This window comes from Rhinichthys klamathensis, unplaced genomic scaffold, assembly GCF_029890125.1.
Source record: "Rhinichthys klamathensis goyatoka isolate OS25496 unplaced genomic scaffold, OSU_Roscu_1.1 h1tg000165l_1, whole genome shotgun sequence".
In the NCBI taxonomy this organism is placed as follows: domain Eukaryota; kingdom Metazoa; phylum Chordata; class Actinopteri; order Cypriniformes; family Leuciscidae; genus Rhinichthys; species Rhinichthys klamathensis.
The window spans coordinates 3,145,901-3,164,923 of NW_026606697.1; the positions used below are offsets into that span (position 1 = coordinate 3,145,901).

Consider the following 19,023-nt stretch of genomic DNA (forward strand, 5'->3'; position numbering starts at 1 on the left):
AACAACATACACTGTTTAAAAACACTTTCCAACCACAGGACTGGCCACTCTGCTTTTGCTCCATATTTTGAGACCTTATTAACTCTTTCCATCACATAAGTGTTGTTCATTTTCTTTTCACGTTTCAAGCACTACACAGGAAGTTGCAGCTCAAAGGCTTGACCTTTAGGTTCTATGACAAAGTTTATTCAGCATTATTTGCTTTTAAGTGATGATAAATGTAAAGTACGACTGTCAATCAATCGCATATCAGTATTTACCACAGAAATATTAAATGAATGTGTCAGGCGATGACAGGATTGAATAGATATTAGAAAAAGAGGCTTTAAAAATCTATCAATAGATTTTTGACTAGATGTTTACCGTTTCAATATTTATTTAGCATTACAATTAAAGAAAACTGATTGTATTTGGGTTTTTTTTGTCTTCAGTGAAAAATTCTATTAAATATGGCCATCAGCTTGACTACTTTATTTATTTATATACATGTGTATGTATTTGTGTGTGTGTGTGTGTGTGTGTGTGTGTGTGAGTGCGTGCGTGTGTGAATGTGTGTGTGTGTGTGTGTGTTTGTGTGTGTGTCTGTGTGTGTTTTTGTAGAATCATGTAAAGATGCCAATCTTTAGTATAGGGAAGTGTATATAAAGGCAGACCTCTATGTGTTTTCTCTTTCAGTCTCACTATCAACGAGGGACATAAAACTTGTCTGATGATTTCCATGACACAAACCTGTGATCATTAATGAAATCTGTATGAGGTAAGTTTGTTTTGTTTGTTTATTTATTCATGTTTTATGTTTTTTTGTGAACCAGCTTTGTAGACTAATTTTTTTAGCATGATTTTTTGTAGGTCAAGCTAGTCACACTGATGGAGCTGCTAAAATTGATGCTCTGAAGTTTAGTAACAATTTCCTGAAATGTGTTGTCTTGGGTTTAATAGCATTTCTGTTGTTATCATTATTATAAACACACATAAGAAAATGTTCTCCCTCTCTGTTTCTCAAGCTATAGATTGCCACCTCAACCCGTCTGCAGCCAATTCTTCAAAATGCTTCATTTTTTCATCCTAATGCTTAATATTCCTCAGTGTAAGTAACTATGTATTTTTGTTGAACTTAGACAAAATTAATTTTTGTTTTTAATGTGCTTAATGAATATTCTTAGAAGAAAATCCACAGCAAACAATACTAAGTATCTTTTCTCCCTTTCGTTCTCGTACTGATATTCAGGCAGCTCGGATAACACAGACGTCGTGGCTCGGAATCATCTAAAGATTGTTCAAGCTGGAGACAGTGTTAACTTCACCTGTATTTTACCAAACAATTTAAGATCCAGCATGGTTTGGGTCAGACAAAGAGTTGGAGAGAAACCCCTTCTGATCGCTTCATCATATCAAGCTTTACCTTTCAAATATGAAAATGAATTTGACAAACATAAACGCTTTTATGTAGCAAAAGACGAGAGCAGTTTTAATCTGAGCATCACAGACACAGAAGAATCAGACACTGGAACATACTATTGTGTTGTATATGCATTTACGGTCCTATTTGGTGAAGGAACTGATCTCATTGTTAAAGGTAAGATGAACAATCACAAACTGTTACATGCTGTGCATTGTGTTTAATTAAATAAATAAAAACTGCACTTCATTTCTTCATTTGTCTTTTCAGATGGACAGCTGAGCATGGACTCAGAGCATCAGAGACCTGAGACAGATCCAGATCCTCCAGAAGAGTCTGCAGCGGCTCTGCAGTGTGCCGTCGTCACTCAGAGCTGTGCAGGAGAACACAACGTCTACTGGTTCAGACATCAATCTGGAGAATCTCCTCCAGGAATCATTTACACTCAGGAACGCAGGAACGCTCAGTGTGAGAGGAGATCTGATGGGAACTCAACCACACACAGATGTGTCTACAACCTGCCCAAGAAGAACCTCAGTGACTCTGATGCTGGGATTTATTACTGCGCTGTGGCCGCATGTGGAGAGATACTGTTTGGAGAAGGAAGAAAAGTTGGTTTGCCAGGTGCCCATTGTTTTAACTAAAAAATAATATCATGTGATGTCTTGTTGATATGTTTTCATTTCATGTTTAATTTCTTTTTTATTATTATTATTACTACAGACAAATGCTTTCAGACACATTGGACAACAGCCGCTTTGATTATAATAATTGTATCTGTGATCATGATTATTATTATGGCTGCACGGTTGTACAAGCACCAGCAAAAAGGTATGCATTATTTTATGTTTTAAAACAGGTTTAAATGTCAGTTCAGTTGTAATTATGTAAAATTTTTCATTGTTCCTTCCTTCAAGATAGGATGCACTACACTCAGCATGGTCAGTTGATGGTAAGCAATCGAAATACTTTATTTTATGGAATACAAACATCTTGACAATGAGTTTAATCACTGCTACAAATTTATAGATTACACTAAACTGTATGTTTTAAGGCAATATATTTGACTGAATGATTCATACTTAATGTTCTATGCCAGGCTGACGACGCAGATGCTTTGAATTATGCAGCTTTGAGCTTTCAACAAAATCCCTCCGCCTCTAGAAGACCCAGGGAAAGTAACTCACAAGATAATTCAATATATACACATGTAAGATAACAATGAGGACGTTTTTCTTACACAGTATTCAGAGGTTTCTATTTAGAAGCTCTAAAAATGTTAATTTTCCAATGTTAGATACCAAGACCAAAACCAAAAATGCTGTGTTAATTAAATTGTTTAAAGTGTTTAATTAAACTATCAAATAAGTTAACCTTAATCATTGTCCTGTACATTTATGAATTTATCATTTGAATGTGCATCAAATAATGTACTTGATAAATTACTAAAGACATGAGTGAGTGAGACTGGTTGACTTTCTGTTAAATTATTTCGGTCACACTTTACATTAGGTGTCTTTACTGTGTACTAACATGAAGTAATTAGTACAATGCACTTATTGAATTCATATTGTGGCAAAACACTTTTGCTGATATTACTGTAAGGTGGATACGGGTAAGGTTAGGGACAGGTTTGGTGGTTTATGGGTTGGTTTAAGGGTGAGTTGAGGTGTAAGGGAAGGGTCAACAGTGTGATTATACATGCAATTACAGAAGCAGCTAATTACATGCAGGTATTTTATAAATACAATGTAAAAACAGGTATGTACACAATAAGTACATTGTATCAAATTATACATTTTTATGTTAGTACATAAAGACACTTAATATAAAGTGGGACCTTAATTTCTCCACTGAATTAGAGCACATCACAGCTATACAAAACGTGCTGAAATTGTGTTAAATCCCTGTCCGTGGTTCTGAAATAACATTCTTGAGTCATATTGCTTTTGTAAAGAAGGTAGCATGATTTCATTAGACACTGAATCTATCCAGAAATTGAAGACATGATTTTTAACAACGATATGACAAAGCCCATTAATAAACTTTTAATATTTCTTCTAGAGCACGTACATTTTCCTTGTGCAATATAATTTTAAATTCAGTAACATATTGTACTGATAGTTCATCTTGACCTTTGACACGTCCATGTAGATCATGAGTCAAAACAAGCTCTTTTTTATTTTGCACACGGTAGATATCTGAAGTATAGTAATTGTGTGTTTTATAATTGTCTAATATAATACTATAATTATATTAGACATATATAGAATACTATAATTACTATATATTGTAACAGTCTTTTTACCTGCAAACAAACAATGATGAGGACAGAGGTTATTGTCTATGTGCAGGTAATGGTTAATATGCAGTTAACAGTAAATAATGTTAAGGCAATTTATGTCTTTGTATTGGAATCATTCATATTAGAACTATTAAAATTGTGATAATGTTGCTGTATTTTAGTACTTGACTACAATATGTGTCCCATTTGCCTGAATTAATAATATGCACTTTTATAGGTAGCAGCAAATCTCAGATGGTACATGATGGTACTTGTTACAAGTATTCAAGCACTTATAAGCCTTTGAAAGTGAAATATGTATATGCAATAATACAGGAAGACAGATATGGTGTGATTGACAAGACGTGCACACGAGCTCCTTCTGGTGGAGAAATGTATTAAAAGATAGGTTACTGTGTAATCAGCAGAAGGATGACCAGCCCGAAGGATTCTAACTCTGAATGTTTTTTGTTTCTTATATCCTAAAAGAAGAAATTCTCCCTTTCCTTTTCACTTTGAAGGACTTCAGTATACACTGTAATGAAAGGATGAAATAAACATACTTTTAGACTTTCTGAGGTAAACTTCATTAAATATAACAACAACAATACAATACAGTGCTTCACTCAAACAAATCACTTTAGAATGATATAAAATGTTTGTTTGCGTTCACTAATGATGCCTTGGATCACAGGAATAAATTATACTATTTCACAATACAAATAATTTAATTGCTTACAAAAGGCGGATTAATTACTGCACAACATCAGCAGAGGTTTCAATACATGGATGAATGAATAAATTGATATGGTTTATTTATCAGGACGTTCATGTGACCTGGATATTTTTAGTACTTTTCCAACCGCAGGCCTGGAGACCCTGCTCGTACCTTACCGCCCACACTCCTTCACAGCCCACAAACACCTTTCTTAGACGATCTTTTTTTCCATTACATGCATTGTTGTTTTTTCCGTTTTTTTTTTTTTTTTTTCTAATTATAGAGGAAGGTCAACAATTGCCAAAATGACAGGGTTTTTTAATAGCGTTGACATTTTATTGTATTTGTTTATTTTATTTTGCTTTAGTACATATATAAATGTGAGTGATAATAAATAACATTAACAATTAATAATTAATTGAAAGGCAGGATAATAATGCCAAAAATGAATAATGTTGCATTTATTTTATTTATTTTATCCAAATGTTCGATTTTATCTGATTATTTGGTTCCTAATTAAAGGTATACTATGTATATTTTGGCACTCTAGCGGTCAAAAACAAAACTGCATGCATTTTGCAGAACAACATCGTGTGGATGAATATGGCTATCCACTGCTCATAAAAACATTCAATTTTGTTAATTTTTAACAAAAAAAGTTACATCGTGGCCACATGGCCTAAAATTCTTCTTTAGGTTTGATTAAATATAATTCTTAGCGTGATATTTTGCTGCTAAAAATAAGCAGGCACACACAAAACATTTCAGGGGTTGAAAGGTCAAATATTGCACTGGTTCTGGTCTTATAGTTCTGGTCATGAATTGCTGTTGTTGCACAAAAGTGGAGCAGGATCCTTCAGCTGTGGTCAATGTGTGAAAGCAGGAAGTAAGAAAACGCAAACTTCAGATGTTGTCACACTAACTGTTGAAAGAAAAAAAAGTTTCCATATGAAACCTTGCAGAAATTCAGTATTTGTCAATGCTACAGATACAGCCTTTTCTGCTGAAAAGCAACAAACAAACATCCCTTTCCAATATCATGGAGTGACAATTGATGCCATGCTGCACATTTAAATAAACATACTGTAACTACTTTGATGTGTTAATATGTTCATTTGTGTCTATAAACATTTATAGTAGATAACATTCATATTACATATTAAATGTGTCAATCGTGGAAAACTATAGATGTGGTTACCATGAGCACACCATAACATTAAGGTGAATCAGCCAATAGAATCATGTACAGTCATGTACATATGTGTTTTTTCTTTAGTAGCCTACAGGGAGGTACAGTATATAAAGGTGAATCTCTCTCTGTCTTCTCTTTCGGACTTTGTTAAGGGGGAAGATGTCATCGGCTCTACATGAAAACCAATATGATCTTTAATGAAGTCTGTAAGTTGAGACTAAAAACAGAACCTCTTTTGTTTTTATTATTCTTACTTTATGGAGTTTTGTTAATAACTTTTTCAATTGGTTTATTTTTATTGTCAATTGCTTGTTCCTGTCTGTCAAGCATGTTGAACATTGATTTGGAAAATAATATGCTATACTCTATGAATCAAATTGGACTGACTGATTGATTCTGGATTGATTTATTTTCAGTTTTTTGAACCATCTATATGCATAAACAACATGTGGTCTTGCATTGAAATGTATGTTTAAAAAAATATTTCTGATCCACACAATGTTCAACTGTCTATTCAGGTACCCTAACAATTTAATAACATCTAAATTAGGTGATTTTATTCAAAACAAATAATCATGTTCTCCTCTATTTATCCATTTGAGGTTTAAATTTCCAACTTGAAATGCATAACTTAACCATTGTTTTCTTTATAATTTTTATTATTATTGTTATTTTCCTAGATGATTCACTTTACAGGTTCTAAATCAGTCTGTTTGGAACTATCTCCTAAAAATGATTCATCATTTTTTCATCTTATTGCTTTACCTTTCAACATGTAAGTATAATGCATAATGAAACAAATCTACAGCAAACAATGTTAACCCTCTTCTCGGCCATGACATTTCATATTGAATTTTTCTAGGCAGCTCAGATAATGCCGTCGTGGCTCAGAATCATCTGAAGATTGTTCAAGCTGGAGACAGAGTTAACTTCCCCTGTAATTTTCCAAGAGAGTCAAGAAACAGTGTTGCTTGGGTCAAACGAAGAGTCGGAGAGAACCCCCTTCTAATTGTTTCATCATATCAAGCTTTACCTGCCGTCTTTGGAAATGGCTTTGACAAAAATGAACGCTTTTTTGTAACAAAAGGCGAGAGCAGTTTTAATCTGAGCATCACAGACACAGAAGAATCAGACACTGGAACATACTATTGTGTTGTATATGTTTATAATTTCCAGTTGGGGGAGAGCACTGATCTCATTGTTAAAAGTAAGCAGAATATTCACTTAAATCTGACTGAGATACATACAGTACATTGTGTCTGGTCAAACAAGCATTATGTTATTGTTGTTTCTTTTCAGACGGACAGCTGAGCATGGACTCAGAGCATCAGAGACCTGAGACAGATCCAGATCCTCCAGAAGAGTCTGCAGCGGCTCTGCAGTGTGCCGTCGTCACTCAGAGCTGTGCAGGAGAACACAACGTCTACTGGTTCAGACATCAATCTGGAGAATCTCCTCCAGGAATCATTTACACTCAGGAACGCAGGAACGCTCAGTGTGAGAGGAGATCATCTGATGGGAACTCAACCACACACAGATGTGTCTACAACCTGCCCAAGAAGAACCTCAGTGACTCTGATGCTGGGATTTATTACTGCGCTGTGGCCGCATGTGGAGAGATACTGTTTGGAGAAGGAAGAAAAGTTGATTCACCAGGGCCAGGTATCCACTGAATTTGCTACAGAAAATCTAAATCTCATGGTGTTGTTGCATCACTTAATATCTTTTAAAAAGAATTTATTTTTCATATCTGCAGATACACCATGGAGTACAATTGCCCTAGTTCTAGCAGCTTCGAACTGTTTATCGGTGATTGTGATCATAATTCTGGGTGCACAGTTGTACAAGCATCGACGAAAAGGTAAGAATTACTGCATAACACTTCTCTAATATCTAAGTCTGAACAGTCAAATCAACATCTTTAAATGGCCGTGCAGTCATGTGTTCCACTTCTTATTGCATTTCAAGATGGGACTCAGAACATTCAGAATAGTCACTTAATGGTAAGCAGTTTAATATTTCATGTGCTTTTATACCATATAATTACATTTAAATATCTTCACATGGAATTTATTTGACTGAATGAATCAAAATGGCTGTTCTAGGATGAAGACAGAGATGCTTTGAATTATGCTGCGTTGAGCTTTCAACAAAAGCCCTCCACTTCAAGAAGACCCAGGGGAAAACACATCAGATAATTCAATATGTGTACATGCAAGGAATCAATACAATTTACTAAAAAATAAATTTTCTATTTAAAAAAAAACTATTCTTAATGTGACTCTTGATGTGCTTTAATTGATTAAACCAATAGATATTTTAAGCTCTTAATTAGCCTACACTCAAGCTTTAAACATTATTCTATGCCTAAGTTTTATCTAAAATGATCTGTCAAATTAAATGAACTGTTTAAAGAAACCTTCACGGAAGCCAGTTCTGTGGATGTCTGCATCAACATGTTTCACTATTTTTGACCAACACATGCTAACATACAGCATATTGATTAGTGGGGCATCAATTTTAGATCGACTGGTGTTGAAAAAGTCTGAAGTTGAGAAACAGTAAAAAAGCGTAATTCCCTGTCCGTGGTACTTAAATTATATGTGACAAGTGTGTCTATTTTACCCATGCTGACTCTCGTTTTAATACGTTAGTTAGACTAAATTAGTAGGTAATTTGAGATAACTTTAATCAATCATATCTAGGAATTGGATAGCATTAGTCTGCATACCTGAAAAAACTTGATGCTGCCCAATATGTTTGATAAATGACTCAAGATTACCCTCTAGCGGACAAAACCTCCACCATGAGACCAGGAAAAAAAAAGCTGTTTGAGGCCTTCAGTGCATTAGACTGTAGATATTCAGAAAAGTTAAAAGTTAAAATCCTGGGCGAACTATTCGGTTTAGGGATTGTTTCTGTCTCTTTCTGGACACAAGTGTGTCCTATTTGACCACAGCAAAAAAAAAAAAAAATAAGTTCAATGAAAATTTCCATTAATCAATTATTTCAGACTGATCTCATGAAATGGCGTATGTATGACACGCCAATTCGTATTTCCATTTTTGGCGTGCTATCAACACGCATAATCGCTTTTCAGCGTGTTTATCAACGCCTTTGACTTAACGTTATATTACTGTATTATGTACATATAAATATATGACCTACCCCAACCCCGTCCCTAAACCTACCCGTCACTGGGGTTAATACCATTTATGAGTCTTCTCCTACCATCCTAGGAAAAGAAATATCGCTCCACAGATGTAGAATATAGATTTTGCTTCGTTTCGCTCGGACATTTAACGGCGTACACATACACGCGGAATCACTCGGACGTTTAATGGCGTAGACATACACGCAAAAGATTTCGGCGTGGACATACACGCGGATAGCTCAAAATGCGTATAGATAACACGCCACTTGAATTGAAAGTGGCGTGTATGTTTACGCAAAGTCATGATGTCATGTTGATTATTTTATTGCTTCAATTTTCATTATACTTTTTTTTTTTTAATAAGCTTAACTACATTCAGCTGCAGAAACAAACATAATTTATTTAGATTGAACTTAATTTTTAATAGTATATATACACATTTAAATGAATTTATAATAGTATATATTGTATGTATGTGTATATGTACTGTAATAGTGTTAATTGTTTATAGTGTCAGGATAAGCTGTTACTATTTATATATGTTTTTGTCACAAGCATGGATAGGCTTTTTTTTCTCTCTACCAGTGTTAGGTGAAGTAATTAACCGCCTGTGAATGATGTGCGCGTGGTTTTGATTCAGATAAAGGTGTGAAAACACATTGGGTCAGTCCTGTGGTTGGAAAAATACTCAAACCACACTCTGCATAATCATGCAAAAGTTTGCATACCAAGGAGATGCACAAAACTTCTGTGCACACAAACTAAACCTCTCTATTTATTAAGTTATTTAATACAGGCAACTCTTTGTAAGTAAATTAGCTGCAGTGTGCACTCTACATAAACATATTTGGGAAATTACTTTACAGATAATTTTTTTAAATGAATCTAAAACAATTGGGGGAATATATATATATATATGTGTGTGTGTGTGTGTGTGTGTGTATACTGTATATATATATGCAGTATATACATAATGTATTTATTCAATGTTCACAGTCATGTCTAAAATGTTAATGTTTCTCCGCTGTTGTTCACCATTGCAGTTCTCTATCTGTACTGAGCAGCTTCTTCCTGTCAGTCACTCTACAGGAAATGATGTACCTCAGACTGGAGCTCTGATTCGAGTCACATGTTCTCACATGGACAAATGCTGACTTTGAGGAGGAGTCTGTGCTTTGGGATATTAATGCCCAAAAAATTACGGTATCAGAGCATTTCAGGGGGATAACTATGTACGAGCTCCAGTGCAATAAAAACACCAACACTGTTTTTTAACATTGTAATTTTGTTTCGTCTCGGCCAAGTTGATGCTCTCAAAGCATGTTTTATCATCTTTTATCAAATATGTAGCCCATATGTTGTTTGAAATTAGGTATTTTGATATTTATTACAGCTTTTAAATGTTCAAAATATTGAAAAACACACCATTAAAATAGTCCATACATTTTAGGCTCTGTTATGAAGTTATTCTGAAGTCAAGAAATTGTTTAGTGTGAAGAAGAGGTCCAAATTTATGATTACTCAGAAAATCTTCACAGTTTTTCCCATTTCTGTGTTTGGAACGCTGAAGTAAATTACAGCTGATTTCACTTCTACAGACACTAGGGAAGGAAGTATTATTTTCTATGTCTGCATTTCCAAAACAGAAAAGGTACAGAAAAATGGATTGCGGCAGACAGAAGAGAGAAAGATGTACAGTAAGTTGTATTATAAACCAATCTTTACAAAAACCATGTATAGTGTTATAAAAGTGTACATTATAAACACACACACACACATATATATATATATATATATGTATATATATATATATTTATGTCCGGCTGCCGCGGGTGATGGAGGAACTCACAGGGTTTGACCATCAGGGAACTCTACTGGAGCAATATAAGCGCATGTATTGGCGCAACAAGCCGACACTAAGCCGGGGCCTCTCTGTGTTTTTCGGGCAAGTCCGGGGGTCTTCTCGGTGAGAAGAACACCACTCGAAAAACAGGTTCCACTTCAAGGCGTAAGTGTGTCTCGTAGATGGTGCTCACGCCAAAGTGATGGAGTTCACTACCTCCTGGGGTTAGTCACCTAGAACCCCCGCGTCCCGTCCAGAGACCAGACATGGAGATTCCAGATGCAGGTGCCCCGTCTCTGAGAAAGCAGATCCTGCCTCAGAGGAATGCGCCAGGGAGGGGCTGACCCGAGGAGTACTAGTTCTGGGAACCAGGTCCTGTTGGGCCAGTGTCTGTGCGAGAAGACTCACTAGGGGAGACATATACTTGCGTAGGCCCCGGGCCCAGCTGTGTGCCAGTGCATCCGAGTGTCCCCTCAGTCAGGGAGTAAAACAGCTGGCAATGAGATGTTTCCGAAGCGTCTCCAGATGCATTCTGCATTCTCCTGGAAGCGCAGGTTGTCGTGAGAGCTCTTCTGTTGCACGATTGAGCACGCCTGGGATGTGAATGGCATGAAGCGACCTCAGATGTTTCTGACTCCAAAGGAGGAGATGGCGGGTGAGTTGCGACATGTGACGGGAGTGTAGACCACCTTGTCGGTTGATGTACGCAATGGCCACATTGTTTGCCCTGTAGCGGCCCTTTTCCGAGGCCCAGTGGAAGATGTAGTGCTAGCAACTAGAGGCAGATGATGTGCCAATACGTGGCTCCCCAGCCGGTGGTAGAGGCATCCGTGGAGACAATATCATGCCTGGACACTTGTTCTAGGGGCACTCGCCCATCTCGGGAAGCGGCCTCATATGAAGCAAGCCGAGCGGCATCACTGCATTTGCGGCTGCCATATGCCCCAGGAGCCTCTGAAATAACTTCAGTGGGGCCGCTGTCCTGCTTTTGAACGAATTCAAGCAGTTCAACACTGACCGAACACACCTCACCTTAGCGTGGTTTAAGGCACTTGAGGCAACGATCGAGACCACCAGCCAGCGTCAGGTAACGACCGCATCCATAAACACACGGGGGGATTGACATCTTTAAAAAGACGCAATGTCACACCTGTGTAAGCTGTTTTAGGAAAATTAGCTCTCTCAGGTGCTGCAACACACAGGGGAAATAGCTGCTGCACGACAACCACGACCACCGCTGAAGCATCGTCACACCAACACCAAATGCAGAGGCTTTCCAAAAAGAACAGGAGGCTCGAAGAACACTCTCTCAATGTAGATTGCAGAGTAGAAAAAGTAGAACCGTTCGTTTTTTGTGAGTGAATGCAGCACATTCGCGAATATAAATGGACAACTTTAAAGGCGATTTTCTCAATGTTTTGATTTTTTTGCACCCTCAAATTCCAGATTTTCAAATAGTTGTATCTCGGCCAAATGTTGCCCTATCCTAACAAACCACACATCAATGGAAAGCTTATTTATCCAGCTTTCATGTGATGTTTAAATCTCAATTTCAAAAGATTGACCCCATGTGATGTGGTCCAAGGTCACATATGTGTATAATGTGTATTGGCTTGTTTAATTACACTCGAAGTAGATTGGTCTCTCTACTAGCGAGATTCCCGATTCAGTCCGACGTGGCGTCAAACGTCACTGACTGAAAAGGAACATCGCAGGTTTATCCTGCACCTCAAGTATTATCTTTGTAAGAAAAGTAAACAGTTACACCATATAAAGTGCATTTATAGCGAATTAAATCAAACTCTCTCAACCTGAGACAACTGGTCAAGTTAACAACCTGTACTTCCAAGTGTTTTGTTCACAACAAAAGTAAACTTTTAAACTACAAATTCTTAATTAAATAAATCAAACTCCCAATGTCAGACAACTGGTCTGGTAGAAATTCTGTACTTCAAGTATTTTCTTCAAAAGTAAACAGTTAAATAATATAAAGTGTGTTTGCAGTAACTGTAGCAAATTAAATAAATCAAACAAACTCTAACAACCTAAGACGATAAATAGTCTGGAAGACATAGGCTGCTGTATTTCTTTATCTTCATTAAAGTAAACAGTTTAACAAGATGGAGTGCTTTTAAAGATTGAACTTTAGCTCCTAGATATAGCTGTATCTATATATAGGGACACGTTTGTGTGCATTTTATTTTGTGATTTCACCGGAATGAATAGTCTCCGCAACGGCGATAGATTGAAGCGCGCGTCCGAGTGAAGACTGCGCGCGCCGCGAGCCACAAGAGAACAACAGTATCCATGACACTGATCGCAGCAGCACGAGCGCTCAGCTGGATCTCAAAAACAACAGATTTAAGCGCTAGATCTCTTATTTAATAGCGAACTAAATGAATGCTCTGCTAGTTAACTGGATATGTTTTACTTATTTGTATTAGGTATCCGTTCTATGACATTAGTATATTTTTTACTAACCATATATTTACGTATATTGCGTCGTTGTACCCAGCACTTCTGAAAGTGCACTTCCGAATGCGTCTTTGTCCGTCCCCCACACTTTTCAAACCAAACTGACGCCCATGAATCAACGCATAGTAACGCACCGCATTTAACGTCCAGTAACGTTAACGGCGTTGTAACGACGGAAAAAGTAATTAGTTAGATTACCCCGTTACTGAAAAAATAACGTCGTTACCTAACGCCGTTCTTTTAAACGGCGTTATTCCAAACACTGGTCAAAAGTGTCAGTTAGATGACGCCTTGGGATGAGAATGTGTTGCAGAAACATGGACGAAAAACATATATGGTAGATATAAATAAGTTGCATTTGTTAGGTGATTGTTTATAATACCAGAGTATGTCCAAATACACTTCTACAATGCAGTACAAAATAGAATGCAAATGAAAATGCCTGTTTGAAGTTTTGTTTTAAGCATTAAGATCTTTATTAAATTCCATAACGTGTGTTCACACATGTGGCAACAGGGTTATGTAATGTCTATTAGGAGTGTTGATATTCATTATACCTTACTCAATGGTGAAACTCAATAAAACAACCACAGAAGGTGACTGATGCTATTGAGAAGGACTGCAGGACATTAGAGTATACTGCACAATTTGTGTGTGCTTTAGATGAAAGTCCTGCTAGTTTGTTACATGTGGTTTTTTTTTCTTTCTTTCTTTCTGTTTTTCACACTTCCGAGGCACTTGTAGGGGGTGGCGTCAGTCTTTTGAGTAGGTCATTTTCATTATACAGAGATAGTCTTTCCTGTACGTCATGCCCCAGCCAGTTTGCAAGTTTACATTATGTATAGGATGCGTGTAACATAATTCGATGGTTCTTTTTTTACACATGAATACAGTCTTTTCATTTACTGTAATCAAGTAAATCCATAAAGAGCTTTGTTAATGTAGCGCCCCCTACCTGTCTTTCTTGTAACTAAGTAGGACAGCGCTCCAGATTCCTGAAATAAATGCCTACCGATGTTGAAGTTAGGCCCCTCTAATGTCACTAACTGAATTAATTCTCCTGAATGAAAGTTATAATAAAACTCTATACTCAATTATGTTTAAACACTCTGGTATTAACTCTTTTTGAAGGAATAAAAACTCTTTGAAAGTAACAAAATGTGAAGAATTTAATTTGTATAAAATAAAATGAGAGTTAAAGTTGTTTATAAACAAAGTACCAGTATGTAAATAATTCAAAATCACCAATAGACACAATATCACACCGAATAGGCAATATATTAAGTGTCTAAATTAATGAATGTGTATGTCACACATTCACTAAAGATGAAAAGGACAAACATCACAGTTTTTAAGTTCACTGAATAACAACATATGAATAGTAAACAAAACACTGTGGGCCCACACACACACACACACACACACACCAATTAGTCCCCACACACCGTTGCAGGCCTGAGACGTTGCTGGGGTACGTGGTGGCCTTTGAAACAACAAAACTGGCCGCTTCACTCTCCTGAGCGGGGAAAAAACAATATTACACAGGTACCTGAATTCAGTTTGGAACCATAAGTGACTCAGCTGCACTTGAAGAAAACACAGGAAATCTTCCTCTGGTCGTTGCTGCGGGCTCTCTGAATAAGAGCAAACGACTCCTCTGCACAGTAGTAGGCCTCGGGATATCGTCCTCCGTTGCGCGGCTGCGCTCACTCTGAAGACGGGCCACCGACTCCTGTCGCGGCCGGCAAACTCCCGATTCTCCCGTTAAAACGGAGCACTACGTGGTCCTCACAAAAATCAACAAATAACACCTAAAGTAAGTGACTTCAGTCTTTGAGTCTGTCACCAGTTACCGTTCAAATAACTTGAAACACTGTCCGTATAGGCGATCTGTATCACAAACGAAACAAAAACACCCCGCGATGTTGAGCTAACATACACGGAGAACTCAGTTACAAAACAAAATAACCCTTATACTCAAATTTGTGTGACTTACACACGTTACTATGGACAATTAGGGTTTTAATCAGATGGATTATCGATTAAACAGCTTTTTGTTACCGCAATCTCTCAGTCTCTTTCCGAATCGGCCGCACTTGACAATATCTTCTCTCCTCTCCCTCACTCTTCTCGCGCTTGTCAAAAAAAAACTCTCATCTCCCGAACAACCACTCACATTACACAAAACACCAGTGAGGGCGGGACTTAATTCACATAACCCAATAAAATAATCAAACACCTAACATGATGGTTAAAGCCACGTTTTCCACATGTACACCTCAATCAAACTTGTATCTCATGCACGCGCGCTCTTAAAGGAACAAATACCGTATACTCACAAACAAAGATGAATGGTTAATTCACATTTTATCTCTTAATTAAACATAAATACAAGCTAATAAATTGAGGTAACTTATTAACAACATACTTATAACCTACTGGGTTACATTAATATACATAGATGAAAAGATATTAAAGTCAGCCAGTAGAAAAAAAAGAAAAGATTTATTGCATCAACTGTCTTTGTTTCTACAGGACACAAATGTGATATTTTATTCAAGAAAGTCTGTAAGTAAAGATTTGAATTTTTCTGTAACTTTATGCACCGTTAAATTTAGGATTATTTATCTTTTCTGTTTGATTTTGTGAAACCGTTATCGAGGACAAATGTCTTGGAAGTGGATCACAAATCGACTGTACAAAAACATAGTCCTGCATTAAAACGCTGCAAAATAATGTAAAATTGTAATTTTTCTCCCTTTAAGTATTATGTGAAAAACTAGAATTGTGTAATTGTATTTGTAATTCAATGCATATAATAATAATTATTATTATTTATTTTAATATTTTTGTCCCTCTAGATGATTACAGCTGTTTGGAGTTACAGTGACAAAATGAATCAGCATTTTTGTATTCTACTTCTTTTCCTTTCAAAGTGTAAGTTACTATTCTGTTCATTTAGACCACTTAGACTAAATGAATTGCTTTTTTTTTCTTCATTGTACTTCATGAAGAAACCAAATCTACTGCAGGCAAAACTAACTGTCCTCTTACTCATTCTTTAGGCAGCTCAGATAATGCAGACGCCGTGGCTCGGAATCATCTGAAGATTGTTCAAGCTGGAGACAGTGTTAACTTCACCTGTATTTTTCCAAGAGAGTCAAGAAACAGTGTTGTTTGGGTCAAACGAAGAGTCGGAGAGAAACCCCTTCCAATTGTTTCATCATATCAAGCTTTACCTGCCGTCTTTGGAAATGGCTTTGACAACAATGAACGCTTTTTTGTAACAAATGACAAGAGCAGTTTTAATCTGAGCATCACAGACACAGAAGAATCAGACACTGGAACATACTATTGTATTACATATATATATGGTAGTTTTTATTTTGGTCAAGGGACTGATCTCATTGTTAAAAGTAAGCTGAATATTCAGTTAAATCTGACTGAGATACATACAGTACATTGTGTCAAACAAGCATTATGTTGTTGTTGTTGTTTCTTTTCAGATGGACAGCTGAGCATGGACTCAGAGCATCAGAGACCTGAGACAGATCCAGATCCTCCAGAAGAGTCTGCAGCGGCTCTGCAGTGTGCCGTCGTCACTCAGAGCTGTGCAGGAGAACACAACGTCTACTGGTTCAGACATCAATCTGGAGAATCTCCTCCAGGAATCATTTACACTCAGGAACGCAGGAACGCTCAGTGTGAGAGGAGATCTGATGGGAACTCAAACACACACAAATGTGTCTACAACCTGCCCAAGAAGAACCTCAGTGACTCTGATGCTGGGATTTATTACTGCGCTGTGGCCGCATGTGGAGAGATACTGTTTGGAGAAGGAAGAAAAGTTGATTCACCAGGGCCAGGTATACACTGAATTTGCTACAAAAAAAATAAAAAAATTATGTGGGCTCATGGTGTTGTTGCATCACTAATATCTTTGAAAAATAAGTTATTTTTCATTTCTGCAGATACACCATGGAGTACAATTGCCCTAGTTCTAGCAGCTTCAAACAGTTTATCAGTGATTGTGATCATAATTCTGGGCTCACAGTTGTGCAAGCACCAGCAGAAAGGTAAGATTTACATGCTTTATTTAACTCTAGTATTCAAAGCAATGTCTATAAGTTTCAGTGCAGATGTAACGTAAACGTTCTTATTTTTTACTCAAGACGGGGTCCCATATATTGTGCTTGATCAATCAATGGTAAGACCTTTCCTTTTGCTTTATCTTCTCTTTATTTAATTGCTTTCAGAATCGGCTTTGTTTGCTTTATGCCAATATATCTTTACAGATGAAATGTGAAACTGCATAATGTCTGCATGAAGTTTTAGGTTTTTCCAATTTGTGTTGTTTGTTCATTATCAAAATATTTGTATCATTATAACTGTGGTTCTGTTTCAGGCTGATGACACCAGCACTACAGTCAAATATACAATGTATCACAAACGTATTTAACCTTTAGAAGGCTTGAGGAATAAAACTGGTAGAACACAAGTTTGACTTTCACCTCATCTATCATGCATTTAGCAGTTATTTGAAAGAAGTCCATTTCTACCAAGCTTATTTTTTTTAAATGGCAACATTTACCACATCAAATGATTATAACACATGCCCTAGTTTGTATAAAAGAACTAGGACATGAATTTACAATAATACAGTTTGTACAATGAATGGACATTAACTGTGGAAATCAACTTCAAACTGCTGTTGATATGAGCTTAAATTGTACTATATGAAACCTGATAGGCCTATATTTCTTTTAAATCTTTTCTTGTAACAACTAAAACAGTGTGGAATATGTGTTATATCTTCCATTGATTATAATTGTACAGCACATTAGATATAAATGTCAATGGTTAAAATGTTGGTTTTATGCTTAGAAATACAATTTGCCTGGTTTTTTGTTTCATACTGAATATGTGATATTTTTTGTTGTTGTAAATAATAAAAAGTTATAATTCAATCGTAGAGTGTTTAATTTGTCACACTTTGGCTCCGTGAGGCATGTTCATGAAGACGAAGAAGACGGATAACGATCAAACTCTATTTATTATTTATGAACAAGACACGTACCAAAGATAGCAAGCAGTAAAGACGTAGAACCGACCAGGAAGAACTGAAACTAGAGAGACTATACACAGACAAATGAGGAAACTAAGTGACAACAGGTGCACACGGTGAGTGATGATGACTGATGAGGATGATGACAGGTAACAGGTGAAACTGATTAACAAGAAAACACATGGTGCACAATCTCGGAAGGCAAAACAAAGTCCAAAACAGGTGTGACAATATTGTGGACCGGTTGCTGTTGTCATTGTATGGATCCTCTCATTAGCTTCCTCATCCTCTCCAAAGGACAAAAGCCCACTTCCCGATGCAGTGATCGACATCTGATCCTCATCCCTGATCCTCATCCGGAGCGCCGATACTGTTGATACAAGGTGCCTCACGTGAGTGACCTGCACCAGCATTCGGCAACTCGACGGCACATGGCATGCTAGAGGATGCCACCACCACACCAGGATGGTCCCTATCCACACCTATCGGCTACGCCCCTACCTCCATCCTCAGGCAGGATATGCAGAGTCCGCTACCCTCTGAATGTGAACTACAGATGGGGCCTGCGCCAAAGAACTTTACCATCCAATATTTTTGTTTTCATTTTCTGGTCTATTAATTAATAAATGATATTGTGATATCATCTCGCCTTTTGAGTCTTTCTGGTACAACTGCTTTTTCAGCCGAAATGCCCAGGGATTAATGAAGCTCTGAATGAACAGTGTGCTGGATCCACACACGGCTGGAAGCTGCCTTCACACCGGCAGAGAAAACCCAAAAAATAGCAATAATAATTGGTGTTTGAATTAAGCGATCGTTTTACAACCGCTCAGCTCCGAAGCAAAAAATGTATAAAGTGAGTAATGCCGGTCTTATTTATACACGTATGTCCG

The 19,023-nt window shown here is 37.0% G+C and overlaps 2 protein-coding genes across 5 annotated transcripts; both read left to right on the forward strand.

Annotated features, from left to right (window-relative positions):
- Positions 1-979: 979 nt before the first annotated feature.
- LOC130091375 (uncharacterized) lies at positions 980-17,662 on the forward strand. 4 transcript variants are annotated; one of them, XM_056259219.1, is made up of 6 exons: positions 980-1,087; positions 1,229-1,576; positions 1,670-2,023; positions 2,123-2,230; positions 2,317-2,351; positions 2,499-2,828. In XM_056259219.1, the coding sequence occupies exons 1-6, from the start codon at positions 1,048-1,050 to the stop codon at positions 2,616-2,618; spliced, it is 1,005 nt and encodes a 334-aa protein (XP_056115194.1). In that variant the 5' UTR covers positions 980-1,047; the 3' UTR covers positions 2,619-2,828. The 4 variants fall into 4 exon arrangements, with proteins under 4 accessions (XP_056115194.1, XP_056115197.1, XP_056115195.1 ...); XM_056259222.1 differs by lacking the exons at positions 1,229-1,576; positions 1,670-2,023; positions 2,123-2,230; positions 2,317-2,351; positions 2,499-2,828 and adding exons at positions 16,131-16,481; positions 16,572-16,931; positions 17,037-17,141; positions 17,238-17,272; positions 17,471-17,661 and having other exon boundaries at positions 1,000-1,087; XM_056259220.1 differs by lacking the exons at positions 980-1,087; positions 1,229-1,576; positions 1,670-2,023; ... (1 more) ...; positions 2,317-2,351; positions 2,499-2,828 and adding exons at positions 6,300-6,368; positions 16,131-16,481; positions 16,572-16,931; ... (1 more) ...; positions 17,238-17,272; positions 17,471-17,661.
- On the forward strand, positions 6,385-7,858 carry LOC130091452 (uncharacterized). Its single transcript, XM_056259344.1, has 6 exons — positions 6,385-6,409; positions 6,456-6,800; positions 6,893-7,255; positions 7,350-7,454; positions 7,562-7,596; positions 7,699-7,858. Exons 1-6 carry the CDS (start codon positions 6,385-6,387, stop codon positions 7,789-7,791), a joined length of 966 nt encoding a protein of 321 aa, XP_056115319.1. The 3' UTR covers positions 7,792-7,858.
- Positions 17,663-19,023: the final 1,361 nt, after the last annotated feature.